The 18,338-nt window shown below is 43.0% G+C and overlaps 1 protein-coding gene across 3 annotated transcripts in view; it reads right to left on the bottom strand.

Moving 5' to 3' along the window:
- Positions 1–995: 995 nt before the first annotated feature.
- The window catches only part of ZC3H7A (zinc finger CCCH-type containing 7A), a 38,338-nt gene continuing 20,995 nt past the window's right edge, over positions 996–18,338 (bottom strand). The window contains exons 10-23 of one of the 3 annotated variants that reach the window (XM_038540340.1): positions 17,540–17,744; positions 16,351–16,415; positions 15,608–15,797; positions 14,076–14,237; positions 13,154–13,350; positions 12,781–12,881; positions 12,161–12,342; positions 11,449–11,525; positions 10,454–10,587; positions 9,911–10,016; positions 7,332–7,440; positions 5,443–5,576; positions 3,548–3,711; positions 996–1,921 (exon numbers count right to left, since the gene is read on the bottom strand). In XM_038540340.1, the coding sequence (XP_038396268.1) occupies positions 1,732–1,921; positions 3,548–3,711; positions 5,443–5,576; positions 7,332–7,440; positions 9,911–10,016; positions 10,454–10,587; positions 11,449–11,525; positions 12,161–12,342; positions 12,781–12,881; positions 13,154–13,350; positions 14,076–14,237; positions 15,608–15,797; positions 16,351–16,415; positions 17,540–17,744 (2,016 nt within the window). In that variant the 3' untranslated portion in view covers positions 996–1,731. The remainder of the gene's footprint in view (positions 1,922–3,547; positions 3,712–5,442; positions 5,577–7,331; positions 7,441–9,910; positions 10,017–10,453; positions 10,588–11,448; positions 11,526–12,160; positions 12,343–12,780; positions 12,882–13,153; positions 13,351–14,075; positions 14,238–15,607; positions 15,798–16,350; positions 16,416–17,539; positions 17,745–18,338) is intronic. The other 2 variants (XM_038540342.1, XM_038540343.1) reach the window with 2 other exon arrangements.

Genomic DNA, 18,338 nt, shown 5'->3' with positions numbered 1-18,338 from the left:
ATTTAAAAAGGCAGTTCATTTCCTCTTCTCTCTAGACATTCTGACTGCTGCTCTCACACCACAATGTACTTTTGAAATGGATAAATTCATTTCTGAATGCAGCAGGCAGCCAGGATCAGGCTGCAGTGCTCTTCAAGGGTAAGTCGGCCCTAATTTGTCCATATCACACCATATCTGAGCTTTCAGAGCCACTCTTTATACCATAATTGAGTTGGTCAAGTTTGAGAAGGGGACAGAGTATATATTTTATATGCAAATCCTTTCTTAGAACCAGAGGGAAATCTACTCATTAACTTTTAAAGCTTCTAAGCATTTACTTAGCAAACAGGATATGCCTGACAAGGTGCAGGTTGGCAGGTGTTACAGGAAGCCTTGCCTGGAGCCTGGGTAGTCTGGACAATGGTGGCTATGCTTCTTGGAAACTTTGTATCAGCACCGCAGCTGGCTTTCCAGAAATTGCTATTCTTCCCTCGCAACAAATACTCACAAGAAAGAAGTCTATATTGTAATCTCTTCAGGCAATCTAAAGAGTGTTTTGAGTTCTCTACCACTCACAGGATTCTAGCTCACTGCATCCCAGCCTCTGAAGCAGATCAGGGGCCCAGAGGACAGCTTAGCTCTGTCTTTGAGTCTGCCAGCCATCCTGACCATGTCTTCAGTGGTCTTTGAACAACCAAAATGGCCCTATTTTGAGTATTGTGCCGGTCATCTGTGGAAACCCATAACCCCCATCCTAGTTGGCGGTCTCCTTGCTAGTCATGCATCTGAATGAAACACAGAAGAGCCCCAAAAGAGTTATTATGGCACCGAACAAGAGAAACTGCTTATCATCCCAAATCTGGGGGAGAGCAGGACAGAGTGAAAAGTCGCTCTCATGTCTAATTTGCATACTATCATTAATTGCTCGAATTAAAGTGTTTTTAAAAAAATCAAACCTTGCGATTTTAGGGCCCAGTTTCAATAATTCTTTGGGGGGAAAGGACCACACCAAAAAATGAAAGACATCTATATATAAAATCTTTATTACAGGCAATATTGGTCCATACACTACACAATACCAACAGTACAAGTGTAATCTTTCAAAATCATCATTTAAACAGCAAAAGACCAAGAAATAAAATTTGAGTCAACTGATTATTTTTCAAAATATTCTCAATGCACATTATCCTTAGTTCCCTTATGATAGTGAAACATACAAATACAGAAAAATACCCCATTTAACATGTACTAGTGTTAAATGGTTATTTGGCTTAAAATCTGAGTTAAGAAAATCCTTTTTAGCAACCTACGTACAGATAAGTAGCAAACTTTATTATATTAAACAAATTCGTTCCATTTAAAACATGTGAAGAATTTCATCCATAGTGTATTCTGACCCCTAGTGCAAGTGTCTATTCTCTCACCATGATGGTTCTTATCTGAAGGACCAACTCAAGGAGTCGTCTTAGACATAACCTCATCCTCTTCCCCAACACACTTCATCCAAAAGTCTGTTCAACAGATGGCAACTGGGTAGCGGTCACTTCGCCATATGATGCCAATGGTGCCATGAGAGCATGGCCAGACCTGTTAAACAGCCCGTTTTCCTACCTACTGTGGGTTGCTGCTCAGGAGGTACGAAAGACGCCAATACAAGCAGAAAATCTGCAGCTCCTCTGCTACGTGCCTTACAACACTTTCAATTTTTCTGGTCAATGCTTTGATTAGGTTACATACATAAAAGCCAGCATATTAGTTTAAATCTTTAAACAAAAAACTATATTTTCCAAAGTCATTATCATTTGGGGCGATTAAGTGATCTTTTCTTGCTTTGTTGAGCTTCATCTTTAGGGCATCCCTTCTTTCTTCCCACTCATGGAGCTCAGCATTCCCATGTGCAAATTTACAGCCGTTTCCTTCTGTGCAGGTGCCATTTGTATACCTGTGGGGCAAGTCAGCGTGGTGAGTGCCCATGAGTTATCTATATAAACCCAAAAAGTGGGATCCCTGGGTGGCACAGCGGTTTGGCGCCTGCCTTTGGCCCAGGGCGCGATCCTGGAGACCCGGGATCGAATCCCACATCGGGCTCCCGGTGCATGGAGCCTGCTTCTCCCTCTGCCTGTGTCTCTGCCTCTCTCTCTCTCTCTCTCTGTGACTATCATAAATAAATTTAAATAAATAAATAAATAAATGAATAAACCCAAAAAGTGCCCACTTCACTAGCTTGATGATTTGCATAAAACTTTTAATTCAGGGGATCCCTGGGTGGCGCAGCAGTTTAGCGCCTGCCTTTGGCCCAGGGCACGATCCTGGAGACCCGGGATCGAATCCCACGTCGGGCTCCCAGGTGCATGGAGCCTGCTTCTCCCTCTGCCTGTGTCTCTGCCTCTCTCTCTCTGTGTGATTATCATAAATAATAAAAAAAAGACCATTTAAAAAAAAACTTTTAATTCAACATCTTAAGCCTAGAAAAATGAGTTTATACAGCCTTGACATCTACAAAGGAAAAATCAGCACTTTAAAAAAAAAAATATATATATATATATATATTTTTTTTTTTTTTAAGATTTATTTATTCATTCAGAGAGAGCGAGAGAGAGGCAGAGACACAGACAGAGGGAGAAGCAGGCCCCATGCAGGAAGCCCGATGCGGGACTTGATCCCGGGTCTCCAGGATCACACCCCAGGCTGCAGGCGGCACTAAACCGCTGCGCCACCAGGGCTGCCCACTTTTAAATATATTTAACAAGAAATACTGATTGATGGGGGGAAAAGAGACCATAGTCCTTCCTGATGCAGTGGAAAGAAATCAGAAGTGGCATTAAGTAAAAGACGTCTTCAATAGTTTTGGGTGTCACGTGGCCCTAAATTGAGAAATTAAATATAAAACTGTGATGTGACAAAATGAGAAGCAATTCAAAACCATCTGGCAAAATTTTTTGCTAAAAAATTTTCAAACTCAACTTAAGCAAAGGAGTGATACTAACATTTTCCTTTGACCTGAGTCAGTTCCATATATGCACTTGAACAGTAAGTATTCAAAGGCAGTTTCAGAACTGACGGAACATCCACTGCAGGGCAGGTTGTGGTTAGCCACTCACCCTTGACAACTCAGAGACAATATGGGCAAATTGGAACAAACCTGTATCTCTCTTTGGTTATCTCAGGACATCTCAAACCCATTCAGGTAGACTAGCGCTAATCTTTTCAAGTAACCACAGGAGAGTGAAGAAACATTCAAGGAGCAGCTAAAACTTTTTTTTTTTTAAGATTTTATATTTTTTATTTATTAATGAGAGACACAGAGAGAGAGAGAGAGGCAGAGACACAGGCAGAGGGAAAAGCAGGCTCCCTGCAGGGAGCCTGATGTGGGACTCGATCCCAGGCCCTGGGCTGAAAGTGGCGCTAAACTGCTGAGCCACCCGGGCTGCCCTAAAACTTTGAGACCAAAACCAAGCATCCACTCTCAGAAGGCTTCACCACCCAGATAACCTCTGCCCACCAAATGAATGACCGTAAGAGTCACATGACATGAGTTTTCATGCAGGAGTTTACGAAACCTACGTACCTATCACAAATACTAAAATACCCTGTTGGAAAGCGGTGCTGCCAGCAGTACTGATCATCCTCGGTGTGAAAAACCTTCTCTTTGTGCTTCTCTGAAGAGATGTGGCCTTGCCACTGCTTCTCACTGTTACAGTTCTTCCCACACATCCAGCAGTGAAAGTCTGCCTAAAGTGCACAAAAGACACACGTCCCATCAGAGGGTGTTGTCCGGTCCCTCGATGGGTCAAACACTGTTCTGGGAGGGCACCAGGGCTAGAAACCACTTGACCTAAGACCCAGACTCTATTCTCAGGGAGCCCATCTGGTGGGGGGAGCCAGGCAAGAACATAAAGCTCAAAGTCAGAAACAGGACCAAGAAAAGGATCCTGGTGCTGGGAGATGGGCCAGAATACAGGCAGCAGAGAGCAGTGGTGATGGATTCGGCTGGGTTCCAGGAAGTCTCTGGCAGCAGGGTGACGGGGGCTGGTGTGTAGACAAGGATGTCTGGAGGGAGGACAAGAGGCCAGGTTCACCCGAGGACTCTGGGAAGGATGAACACCATCAGGACCGGCAAAGAGGACATGAAAGCCCAGAGCTCTCCAGCTGCAGAGGGACGAGCAGCCATTCCATTCAGGGCACGTGAAATGAGCTCCCACTATGGGCCAAGACTCGTGCCAGGGACCAGGGAGGTGCAGATGCTGAGAAGACCCTGCCTCCGGGGCACAGGCCTACACAGAAGGAACTGTGTTCTGGTCAGTGTAAGTGCTACCACAGATGCAAGCTGCAAGCCTCTGAGCTAGGCAAATGTTCCCCAAATGCCCTGGGTAAGAATCGTTTGGCAAGTGGATAAGAACGGGTTCCTGGAAAGACTTCCCATGAGACTGTGACTCACTCTGGCTGGGGGACAGATGGAAGAGCTACCTGAATAAACAGCCCAGGTAAGTCTCACAATCCAGCAAGTCCAGGTGACCCTGCCCTGGGAATGCGGACACACCTCAAGGGTGCAGGGGAATCAGCGCTGTGCCTTGGCAGAGGAGGTGGCGTTCACAGGGCACAGATCCCAAACACACATGTGGGGTCAAGGCCGGGCCACAGACGTGACCTGGATCCAGCTGAATCAATTATGGGGAGGTGCCAAAAACAAAACAACAACATAAAACAAGAAGCAGAATAATGCAAGCACCTGTGTCATCTTTAAAAAAAAAAAAAAAAAAGCCAGGCAAAACTCTAGCTTAGAAATATATATGTCAAAGATATGTAAACATAGCCTGGAAAATACATGCTGGCTCTGGTCCCTCAGGGATGGGGGGCAAAGAGAGTCCCAACTCTACCTGTAACATTTTATTCTACAGAAGCAAACACAGTGAACTGCAAGCATGGTCGACTCAAGATATAATGTTATCTTCTTTACGCTCATGAAAAATTTCAAAGAAAACCAAAACAGTAAAACACCACAGATGACTTGGTCTCCACAGAACCCCGAAGCGGAGGCTGGACACTGGCGGGTATGGAAGGAATGGGGAGTGAGGGGGACAGCACCCCCATGTCGGGAGCATCTTCTGGGGCCCAGCATTGGCCTAAGTGTCTGGGACCCATGCTATTTCCACTTACCAGTCACCACCACGCTCAGGGACGCTCAGTGACTCAGTGACCTGGCCAGGGCCACAGGCTAGTAAGGAGAGGCACCAGCACTGAGATTCCAAAGTCAGCAAAAGGATCAAGGGAAGGATTTGCTAGAATGAGGGAGGGGACTTAAGCTAAGGGCCCCAGATCACTAGAGGGGAGTGGAGAGATGGGAGGAGGCAGGCAGCCAGGGAGCCCTGCTTGAGGAAAAGGCAAAGAAAGGAAAGGCCCCATCAGAAGGGAAGCCAAGGAAGGGGAGGCGGAGTGACCACAGGCACTCGGGGGGGCACTCACGGTCACTTCGGCGTAATCTGTCGGCATGTGAATTTGTTTTCCGTTTTCCTTGTTTGACTGACTTGCTACATCATCACTTTTTTCGTTTTTTTGACTCTTTAGCCAGAGTTCATAAAACTGCTCCATATCTTGTACTAAAGAAAAACAAATCACTTTCAGCAGCAGAGATTTACATACGCCACCGAAATGCACACAAGATCATGCGCACCTTTTGTATCAGCTGGCATACATTTTGGAGAGCAAGACAAGAGGGCGGAACAGAGACAGACTGCATTCGGTGAGTAGAGGGGGACACCCCCCAACAACCCCCCCACCCCCCACCCGCCCAAGAGGGAGGTAAACTCTCACGGCTGTTGAGCCTAGTTCTGAACTGTTAGACTGAAAACGTTGGCTTTCAAGATGAATTAACTCCCTGCATTTGCAAGACACTGGGAGTGTTGAAAAGTCAGGAACCATTAAAAGGGTATTGCTTTAAAAAGGGGGGGGGGGGGCTCATACTGCTTCATGTTGCTCCCAGTAAGACACTCACTATCACCACCACAACCACACGGGCTCCTTACACGGCTCGAGGGCCTGCAGTGGATATGCTCCTATCTACTGAGAGAAAGATGGGAAACTCACTACTACCGGGGCCTGGGTTCTGACCCTGATGGGAACCCATCACTCAAACCACTCTCCCCAAAGACCCACATGTTGGGGCGCAATTTACAACCACCAGGTGCTGGGCAGTGGCTACAAGCTGCTTTCTACAGTAAGAACGAGAGCGTTTGGCATCACCATCAAGGGCTAAGCCAGGTTTCTCAACCTCACCACTGCTGACATTCTGGGCCAGATAATTCTTTGCTGTGGGGGGCTGTCCTGTGCATGGTAGGATGTTTAACAGCATTCCTGGATTCTACACACCAGATGCCGGTAAGACAGTCTGCCCAAGTCATAACAACAAAAACATCTCCAGGCATTGCCAAATGTCCCCAAGGGAGACTGGTATGTGTGGCAAAATTCACCCCCAGTTGAGAACCACTGGGCTAAAAAAAAATCTGGTAATGAGGTTAAGGTAAAAAATCGGCTTTGTTGCCTGCCCAAGTGTTTCTAATGATTTGCCATCAGACTAAGATGAGAGATAAACCTAGAAATCCTTCTCCATTCAGACCAGTGGGAGCAGGAATCATTGCAACAGTCCTGGTATGCAAGGACATCTTCAAAAGGTCCAATAGGACATCCCTCCTCCAAGCAAGATAGCAAGGAGTCCTGTCCATACATGTCACCGAATGTGAACACTGGTTAATAAACACAGCAGGTGACATGCTTGAATCTGATTTGTTCTTGTAATTCAGAGATTGCAGATCTTAAACAGTTGGTAAATTTCCATCCGTTTACTAGAGATTAAGTACAACGATCCTTGTCCTTGTATTAAAACCTTTCCGGCCAAAAGTGAAAGGTTGTCTGAGGCTCCTCTCAAAGCCTCTCATGATAATCTTGCAGTTTGACCAAGATAAACAAACATTCTCTCCTCGGGCCTCTGCATCTGGGCCTGTTCTACCGGTAGGGCCTCCTTATGGAAACCTTCGATTCTAATCTCATTTTTCAGGGATGACTATTCACAATAGGAGCAGATGGTCTGATTCAGGCAATCAAGGAGTTCACTTCCCAGACCATCTTTTGGGAACACGTCTGTGTCACACGCAGACCTACATATTTGTATCTAGCTCTGACCCAAGCAAACACAGATCAGATGTCAGGCTCTGCTCCACTGACAAAATGGCACAATTGTTTAGAACGCAAACTGCTTTCTGGGTTCGTGGTGAGCTGGCATATTTACAGAGAGGAGGGAAACTCCCTGGCAAGCTAGACTTCACGGATGTCAAGCCACAGTTAAGACAGCAACTTACTCCCATTCTCCTTCATGTAAGTCCACACTTCCCGTTCCTCAGGACTATGAGCAAAGGAACAGTTCCCAACATATTGACATTTTTTCCCAGAAGCAATATGATTGCACAGCTGTATTAAAAAAAATGAATATGCTTTAAGACAAAAGTACAGTTTGTAAAACTGCCTAATTTTTACATTTAAGCAAAATAAGCATCATTATCTGTGCTAATGCTGAGTAACACAATGATTACATAAGAGTATTTTGAATTCAAATTGACTCTAAGCCCAACACGCATGAGATGACATTAAGCTTTCTATCTCAATGTTTTTCAAAAGAAAATCTCCACAAGAAAGAAAGCATGGAACTAGGACATGGAATATTTTCTTACAAGAAAAGGTCTACAAACTCCCTTATTCAGAGTATCTGCTTTTAACACAGCAGAGTGTTTGATCTCCACGATGCAAATCTCTGGCCCCTCCTCTGACAGCTCCCACTCTCCCTGCCCACAAAGCCTCCTTGTCAGCTCCTGCAGTAAAGAAACTGCAGACTATTCCAAAGGTCCTAAGGAGTGTCAGGAGAAATCTGACATTGCGTTTACTTATAACCTATACTGGCAGCTCACCTCAGCCATCATTCATTCCATATGCACTATCTGGAGACAACGATTACACAAGCCGGGCCATCCAGTTACACAGCATTCAAATAATACCTCTGCTGGCTATTTGCATGGTGTTTTTACTAAGTAAGTACAACGAAACTGGTAGGAAAATAAAGTGACGGCGATCAGCAGAATGCAGATGTCTCTCTAAAAACCACAACTCTCAAGAACTAAGAAAACCTCCACCACCAAGACAGCTTGTTCTTAAATATCAGTATACTTGTCTTCATAGAGCATTCTAGTACAATTAGTCATCTGCTCACTGTTTCAACAGAGGCTGGCCGCTTAACCTCAGTTTTTGCTAAAAACCTGAAAGCAGTCAGCCCTTAATTCTGCAGGTTTCCTCCCTTGGAACAACGTCAATGCCCCCCCACTTCCAATCCTCTGCATAAAGTGAAACCCCGGCGAGTACTTAGGCAGGTGTTACTAGGGAAACATTTACCATAGTGTCTCAAAGTTCAACGATAAGGAGCAGGGGAGAAGAGGAGATAAAGGAAAAGGCCACCACTGTGCTGGGTTTTTACATAACACCATCCCATGTAATCTTCCCTAGGGCATAATTATTCCCATTTACAGATGAGTAAACTGAGGCTGGGTAACTTGACCAGGGCCCCTTCTGGCAGACTCTGAAGCCCATTCTCTTTGCACCTCACCATACTGTCTACACACATACACACACAGAGTATTATTTCCTCTTTTAGAAAACAGATCCCTTAGCAATACCTAGTATGGTAGAAAAAAAAGAAAATGAGCTACTGGCACGTTGCACGGCAGTAGAGCACGTCCGACTTTGAAGAATAATCAGTAGTCCTGGCAGCTGAAGTAGAATCGTTCTCAGTCACCTCTGTTTTACCAAAGAATGACAAGAGCTCCCGTAATCTCCTCTTGGAAAGCCTAAGATGTCCTGGTTCCAGTAAACCTTCTTCCCCTCCTACAAGGCCCACTGATTAAATCACTCAGGTCCCCAAGTCTAAAACCACTGTGGACAAAACACAAACATCCCGCCTCCTTCTGAGACCAACCCTTGTAACGTATGTAAGTTTACAAAATGCAAGGTACTCTGGGTGATGGGAAATTATCCTGCCTCTTCCTCAACTCTCTCGGGCCATTCAGAGAGGGGTCTCTGCATGTGCGAGGGGACTCTGCAATCCATCTGCACTGCTTCTCTGGGCAAATGCACTGCTTCTCCTTTTGTCTGCCATTGGGGCAGAAAGTTTACTGCCTGTCAATGCTCCAAGTGTCTCTGTTATCTCACACAGTGAAATCCCTCCAGACTCTCTCTCGTGAAGAGTAAAGTCCAGAGCCAGCCAGCTCAAGGGGTTCACTCGGACAGTCACTGTCAAGACGATGTAAGGCATCAGAGGGTACTGATCTGAAACGTGCCACCCGGTGAATGAAACACTACCCTAACTTTAAGTTGGTCTGGTACTTTCATTCTGAGGGTTTTGAAGAACATGTGCCTCTAACACTGAACATGCTTCCTTTGGGTTACTTTTAGAAAAATTCTACAAAGTAGGGTATCTTTTTAGCTGGTATCCATTGCTTGAGTCAAAAGAACTTATCAATAGCAATTATAATAGCAGAAGACCTTGGGTTTGAGAGCAAAGCCCAGGAATCAAATTTAAGTGAAATTCTCTCCCACTCACTCCCAAAGTAATTCATCGGAAAAATAAGGACAGGTAGGTCATGCCCATGACTATCTCTTGAGTCCACTGTCTATTTCCTTTTTCCAAGTAACTTACACAATCCCAGTCAACCTGAAAACTGTCACAGAACCACACATACAAAAGGGGAAGGAAAACAAAAGAGGACCATTTAAAAATTGTGTTATTACGATGAGCATTGAAAGGGCTCCAAGTTTCAATCTGAATCACTACTACTTTCTAATGATTTGAAATGCCTAATTAAAAAAAAAAGTGGCTTAAAAATTACGTATGTACATCAAACTGTAAAGGCATTTGTTTCTTTGTGGGGAGAGGACGGATGTTCATCCACTTCTTACGTTCGATGGACATCACTCTCATCGCACGCCGATCTCTGGTCCACCTAAGAAACATGGAGTTCAGAAAAAACAAAGACACACTGGCACAAGGCATAATATAAAGGGACAGGTACAACGTTCGTACCTGAAGGACCAGAGATTTTTTTCTCAACCCTCCTAAAAGAAATGCCTTAGGATCCTGTCATTTCATTTCCTGTTGATAATTGTTAACAGACATTCCCTACAAATCCTGAGCTAAGAACTGATCAAATTCAGGAAAGGCACTATCCCATTTCATTGAATTCGTATCAATGAAATAGTAAAACTCTCTTCTCTTTCACTTTGCAGTTACTCCTATGTTTTCTACTTTGCTGGGCTCTCTTCAATCTTCCATTCTTATATGTATGATTTTATACCCATGTAGAGAGAATTATGAAACAGGCATTGTTTACACACACACACACACACACACACACACACGTAACACTCACACGCTACTTACGAGTGCCTTGCTTTTGCACTACAATATTTTCTGTTTTTGTCTGGTTCAATGACTTGACCATTTCTCAGACATTGAGCACACACAAATTTTATCTTCATATTAAGAGATCCAGGCATTATTTGATTGCCAAGTACCTTAAACAATTAAAACATAGGTTTTACTTTTAATAGAACACCAGTTTTCTAAGAACAAAATGCTGAATTGCCATGTATTTCTTTTCATGATAGCATACACTTTCTGATACCATCTGTTTTGATGAGTTGATTATATATACTATTATATATATTATTATATATTATATATACTATTATATATACTATTAGATAACTAAATCCTCAATTCTCCACCCAATGCAAGGGAATATGATAGGAGCAGATGACAGACACCAAACCTCAATTTATGAAAGCCAGCTTTGGAGGATGATAACCAGAATTTTATGGGGTGGAGGCGAGGAGGTGATGAATAAAGCAGTTCTGCCAGGTGGGAAGCAGAGCCACGGTCTAACTCCCTTATCCCCAGGACCCTCACAGCCCAAGAACCAAACTGTTCTGTCAATTAAATTGAATAAGAGAATTGTACCCTACTTGGCAGGTATTATGGGATGCCTACTTTTTTTTTTATGATGATCAACTAAAATTTGGGATTTTTTTCACATTAAGAATAAGTCTTATGAACAGCAAAAAAAAGTAAATGGGACTATAAGTATAAACTGCAGCTAGGGCACCTGGTGGCTCATTCTATTAAGTGTCTGCCTTTGGCTCAGGTCATGGCTCCAGATCCTGGGATCCAGCCCCAAGGCTTCTGGTTCCCTGCTCAGGGGGGAGTCTTGCTTCTTCCTCCCCTTCTGTACTCCCCTCCCCCAGTTTGTGCTCTCTCTCAAATGAGTAAATAATATTTAAAAGAAAAAAAGTATAAACCGTATCTGCCAACAACTGGCATCTACTACACTGTCCCAGAAAGGATACCAAATGCAGAAAGCATACAAGAGAAAATACCTGAGCTCCAGGTACGTTCGCTTCCAAATTTTGCCAATATCGCTTCGATTCTTGAGCAATAGCATCATGTGAGATACCTGGCAAATGTACAAGCCTTCCTTTAGTTCTCCCTCTGTGCATGAACGGTCCCCAACCTGACCACAGACTGGATTCCCTCATCATCCCCCCATGCAGCATAATCTGCCACCAAGGATTGAATGCACGTCACTCTTTTTCACAACAGAGTATGTACAAATATAGCTCTTGGGGCCATCGGAAGAATCTCTCTTCCTCACAAAAGCATATTACATGCTTGAATTGGTACCAGCAAGTCACTGCATGAGGCGGTACTCAAGCCACTCTAAAAATGAAAAGTGACAGTTTAAAGCTAAGGACAAAATCAATAGCTATGTTGCCATAGCACAATGATGGAGAAAAGCCTCTGATACTGCTTTGCCAAACCCTGACTGTTTCCCACCGAAGTTTTTTATTTTAATTCCAGTGTAGTTAACATACACTGTCCTATCAGTTTCAGGGGTACAATATAGTGAGTGATTCAACACTCCACTCGGCACCTGGTGCTCATCATAACAAGCAAGCTCTTCATTCCCATCACCTATTTCATCCATCCCCCCATCCACCTCCCCGCTGGTGACCATCAGTGTGTTCTCTACACTGAGGAGTCTGTTTCTTGGTTTGTGAGGAGACATTTCTTTATCATGCACAAGCCTACCTGTTTCATTTTGCAATATCCAGACTTTAAGTTCTACAAGACTGTGCGCATAAAAGCACTCATCTTCCCTTAAACAGCCATATCGAACCTCATGTCGACATAAATCCAGCTGACACTGACCACGAAGAGAACGTATTTTGGAGTATTTTACTGTTGTCTCTCGCAAAATGTGGACAAGGCACCTGAGACAAAAACGGAGTGGCATATTATTGTTCCGCGTTAGCTTTTTCAAAGAAAAACAAATAAAAATATATACATACATCATGTCAAGTTCTAGGCTGAAAATATATCTTAAATCTATCGGAAAAAAATAAATCACTTTATGCAATTGTTGGATTGCATGGGTGGGGGAGATAATTACATATTAAGCCATAAAATACTTAAATCCATGTCATAAGAAGATACAAATTAGTAATGCTTTTCTATATTAAACATCGATTTAAGAATTCACTTAAAAATTCCCACCAAAATACACTAATAGACATTTTTAAATACTCATCAACTTTCAGCAACAACAGAACACAGAGGTAAAATGCCTGGGGAGATACTACTCTGGTTTTATTTGGAGCTAAAAACAGAATCTATTGTGTCACTATAAAAATTAGAAACTACCAACATACTTATTGTCTTCAAACTCATGCTTTGTAACCGGGTGAGAACAAGAAGTAGAATTATCTTTATTTCTTTTACTTATCATTCTAGGCTTATGATCAAAACATTTCTGGAACAGACAGAGAAGAAAAATTACAACAACATAATAAAAAATAGAACTTTTGTACCATACTTATACACATACGTATACATGCCATACTTCTACCGATTAATATTTAAAATGAGCTTTTTGTATTCTCTTGGATACTAGTACTGGCTACCACTGAGTGAGTGAACACTCCCCATATGGCCTGACTGGTGCTTAGTATTTTCTACTTCTGGGCTTGCAAGTTAGAAACTCTCACCGATTTGACAGTAGAAAAGAAGGTTCGGAGATAGTACCTCACAAAGGAATATAAACTCTCCAAGGTGCTCTTGGAGAAGTTTGAATACGGTGAGGTTGATCTTTCCATTGCCACCAAAGAAAGCCTCTCTGCTGAAAGCCCCTTTCCGCTCCAGCGTCCATATGTCTATCTCTTCTTGGCAATAAGCGAACGTGCAGTGGCCTGAGTATCTACATTCCTCCTCAGCAGCAACATCTAGAAAGACAGACAATTAAAAAATGGTTAAAATGTGGCTGTTGTTTTTTTTTCAAAGCCAGTGAATATTTAATATGTTTAGGGCACCGTCTGAATGTCTGTAACAACTCACGGAGAGCGTCAAGCAAGGATACGCATCTTATCGCACAGGGATGGTACTAACTCTAAAACATCAGCACCACGGCCTGAATTATTTCTATTTCTGGTGGGGAAAAGGCTTTGATTCTCTCATGTACTCCACCTAAGTTTAAAAAATCATTGAAGGTCATTCAAAGCACATTCAGGTGAAGTGACAAAAATGAACCCACGAGGTTCTCTCAAGAGCAATTTAAGAGACGCCTGGCTGGCTCAGTCAGTTAAGCACCTGCCTTCAGCTCAGGTCATGATCTCAGGGTCATGGGATCAAGCCCCATGTTGGGTTATACACTCAGCGCAGAGTCTATCTACTCAAGATTCTCTCCTTCTCTCTTTCTCTGACTCTCCCCTCATTCATGCTTGCTCGCTCGCTCTTGCTCTCTCTCTCTAAAATAAATATTAAAAAAAAAAAAAAAGAAGTTAAAAACGAAGGTAAAAATAACAGAAAAAATACAAATGTCTCAACTCAAGGAACTATTAACTCTACCCACACACTTTTAGTAACAGCAATACAGGCACCATTAGAATAAATGTAGCAAATCATTTATTATTTGTGTCATGTATACCAATTAAGTAATTACAGTACATACCTTTACATATATAATAAGGTCCCTCATAATTTGTTTTTGTTGGTCTTGGACGTATTTTTTTCCATGATTTATCGTCAACATTCTTTATTCTACCAATTAAAATATCCTTCTTACATTTATGATCAATATTAGCATGGTAAGTAAAATCCATTAACTTAGGGCCTGGAAAAGATGTAAAAAAGGATTGCTTGTAGGTACAAGAAGCAATGTTTTATTTTACAGGCACATTTACAAGCAGATAGGAGCAGATAGATACTGATTATTAAATTCCCATAAAAATCCTATTTTTATAATTCCCAAATGTAAATAAGCTACTGAAATAATTTGTGCCTCTTATATGCTACTTGTCAGAGAATACAAAGTCTTATTCGACACTAGTGGCCCCAAAACATAACCTTATTTAACTGTGAGGATAAGAATTCTGATGGCTTCTGAAGGTAAAAAATACCGTTAAATATACAACTAAGAAAGAAAATGAATTTAGGTCTGGTTTAGGATAAACTGTTTCTATCACCTGACTGAGGGTAAAGGTATGAAACAAACCAACCAGAAAATACTTTAATTTTATAAACAGTACATCAAACACTGATCTTAGAACACTTTTTTTCTAGTAGTTGCTTTATTTGAAAATGATCACATTCTCGGGGCGCCCTGGTGGCTCAGTCAGTTAAGCGTCTGCCTTTTCAGCTCAGGTCATGATCTCAGGGTCCTTGGATGGACCCCCACACTGGGCTCCCTGCTCAGGGGGGAGTCTGCTTCTCCCTCTACCTCCCTACTCATTCTCTCTCTCTCTCTCTCTCAGATGAATAAATTTTTTTTTCAGATGAATAAATTTTTTTTGAAAAAGAAAGAATGGGGCAGCCCGGGTGGCTCAGTGGTTTAGCGCCACCTTCGGCCCAGGGTGTAATCCTGGAGACCCAGGATGGAGTCCCAGGTCGGGCTCCCTGCATGGGGCCTGCTTCTCCCTCTGCCTGTGTCTCTGCCTCTCATGAATAGATAAATAAAATCTTTAAAAAAAAAAAAGAACATTTTTTAAACGTGTATGTGTGGTGCAAAGAATTTCATAAAAACGTCAATTAGATTTCAAAGTCAGGTAGAGGGCAGCCCGGGTGGCTCAGCGGTTTAGCACCACCTTCGGCCCAGGGCCTGATCCTGGAGACCCGGGATCAAGTCCCACATCGGGCTCCCTGCATGGAGCCTGCTTCTCCCTCTGCCTGTGTCTCTGCCTCTCTCTCTCTGTCTCTCATAAATAAATAAAAATTAAAAAATAAAAAAATAAAAAAAACAACAACAAAGCCAGGTAGATATTCTATTCTATGTAATTCTATAAATGAAATCATATCAAGTAAGAGTGGACTTATCCTATTAGACTCCCAAGGGGCCCAAATCAATAATCGCTGCTTGATAAGAAAGAAGTCAAATGGGGATGAAGAACCACAGTAGCTGGTGTTATCTATGCATGTTTACAAATTCCTAAGAACTCTCAGATTAGGGGCTGGAGCTTATTAATACTATCATTGGTTGGTCCTGACCTGATTTTACAAAACAGATCTGACAAGCTTGTCTCAGTTCATGGGTTCCTTCGAGGGGATGTCTTGGGGTCACTGATGAAGGTGGTTTAGTAACTGCACTTCCAAAAAAGTTTCCAAAGTCATTTCTGGGGTGGCTTGAAATTCCCAGGAAACTCTCAGAAGCAAATAAGTTGCCTGGTCCATTCATCTGCAAGAAGAATAAGAAAAACAAAAAACAAAAAACGGAAAAAAAAAAACAGCCAACAAATATTGCACTATCACTAAAGAAGGAAACAAATCTGTGAAAAATAGGACATTCTTCATCTGCTGAAATGGCTACTAGTCTGTCCTTGCTGTGCATCTCTGTTTAAAACCAGTCTCTTTCTGTTTTCCTCTCTTGGGGTGTCTAAGCCCCCCCCCCCCCAACTCTCTTTGATCCTCCGCGAGTTGTTAAAAGTAACAGGTAATTGTCCTGCCTTGACAGCGCGGGCTTTTTATCTGCCCTGATCTCCTCTTCCCTGTTTCGTTTCCGCTGCACTAGAGCCTCTTCCTTGGTCTGGGACAGCCCCAGTGTCCAACACGGAGCATCTCCTACTGGATGTCCCGGGAGAGTCTTATTTCACCACGATTTCCCCCAGCACACACAACGTTTAAGGGACACCGGCACGTCCATTCAAATAAGTCAGTTACTTAAAGCAAAAAGGCCTACGTTCAAGTTCAAGTTTAAGCGACGACGAATTTACAAAAGAGGAAGTGACACTTACAAGTAAAAGGGAAGAATTACTGCCGCTAAGCGCTGTTCCCTCTCTAGAAGTTGAGGTGGACAGATCTAAAATAATAAAAACACTTCAACAGACCTTCTCATTCTAATCACGTAATAAGAACATCAGGGCTCAGGGGCTGACTACGGCTTCCCCGCGTTACTCCCCGCCCCGGGTCCAAGGAGCTTTCCTGCACACTACTGACCCCCAGAGAGGGCAGTGGACTTTCTCCTTAACTCTGGAAACCAAGGGCGTACATAACCCTTCAGCCGACTTAAATAGAGAGCTGGTTTTGGAGACATAAGCTAATAAAGCAGGGCCTCTGGGACAGGACCTAAAGTTAAAAAAGACTAAGACAATAATTCATACTCCAAGTGGGAACTGAGCCTCTCCTTTGCAAACCCTGAAGCGGGAACTCATAACAACATTAAGAAAATGAGGAAGGCGCAATGCACCTTCTTATTTGTCAGTCTACCACTCAGTTATTCGCTCTCTGCCCTCCCGTTCCCCACAAATCTCAGGTTTTTCGGGTATCCATCTCTTTACATCAATCTCATTTTGATTTTTCTGCCTTTAACCATGTAACAATGCCTTGGAACAGTATGATGATGGTTATCGTTCTTGTTGAAGGTAGATGTTAAGCCTGGAGCTACAGAGACAGGAGTCAGACCAAAAACTCAGCAATCCCTTATAAAACTCAGGGAACCAGGCACAGGGCCCTGACCTCCAGGGATGGAGCCTAATCCAAACCTAGTTCTATAGGTCTAATTCTGAACAATTCTGACCAGAAATTGGTCTTGACTAAGTGTCTGCCTCGTTCAGAATTTGAAAAGATAGCCTGTCTTTAAGACTCTCTCAGATGGGGTACACCTTTCCTGGAAAAAACATTCCAAGTCATTTTGCCTCCGCTCTCCCAGAACAATAGACACCCAGCTTAACAAACACTCTTGTTAAAAAAAAAAAAAAAAAAGGTGCCACATACATTGCTACGTAACCCTATGCTTCCCAATCTCCAGAATGGCACCATTTAGCCCAGGCAAATTAAAACTGGAGACGGACTTTTTATATTTTCAGCTACCCTGAAAATAATCCAAGTACCAACTAGCCAGAGTCAGTTAAATAACGACCAAACACAGACTGTCTTTTTTAAAAAATTAACTGCGATTATTTACATAAATGGCTTGATTCTTACCTCGCTTGGAATCACTCATTGAAAATGAATTTAAAGAAGAGCAGAAATCTTCTAAGGATGTAGTCAAAGGTGGATACAGCTCTGAGAAGGAGGGTGGAGGAGCATACCTCGCACCAATGGGCAGGGTGCCTAACAGAGATGCGGAGAAGGGTATGCTAGGGGGGACGCTGGCTGCCGGGAGGGCTCCTCTGACTAACGCTGATGGCTAGAAAAGAAAAAAGGTTCTATTAAAATCCAGGAGACAGTTACCAGTAGGCCGAACTGCTTCAAACATCAGCATATAGACACGAATTCTTACACTGGGTAATTATATAACGAAGGTGAAATCAAAACCAAGGGGCTTCTGGGAGGCTTAGTCGGTTGAGCATCTGTCTTGGCTCAGGTCATGATCCCAGGATCCTGGGATCGAGTCTCACATCAGGTTCTCTACTCAGCAGGGGGCCTGCTTCTCCCTCTCCCTCTGCCCCTCCCTCCACTCATGTTCTCTCTCTCAAATAAAAATCTTAAAAAAAAAAAAAAAAGCAAGACTTAGAATAATCAAGGCTAAAGAGTTCATTTCTTTGCAAGCCCACTTTTTCAAAAAGGATGCAGGGATGATGTCCAGTACTGTATCAAGCCAAATGTTACATTCATGTTTTCATTTCCTTCTGATACCTTCCACTCATCCTTCCATGAGACTCATAAGATCCAGAGGAATAGAGTGGGGGCTGGGGGAGAAGGAGGGTACTCAAGACAAGGGGATAGCAGAAGCCAGAAACCCTGGACCGTCCTTCTGGGATGTGAATTTATAATCTCACAG

This window comes from Canis lupus, chromosome 6 (genome assembly GCF_011100685.1).
Source record: "Canis lupus familiaris isolate Mischka breed German Shepherd chromosome 6, alternate assembly UU_Cfam_GSD_1.0, whole genome shotgun sequence".
NCBI lineage: Eukaryota > Metazoa > Chordata > Mammalia > Carnivora > Canidae > Canis > Canis lupus.
The sequence above is the reverse complement of the archived record's forward strand: the minus strand, read 5'-3'. Positions and strand labels throughout refer to the sequence as shown.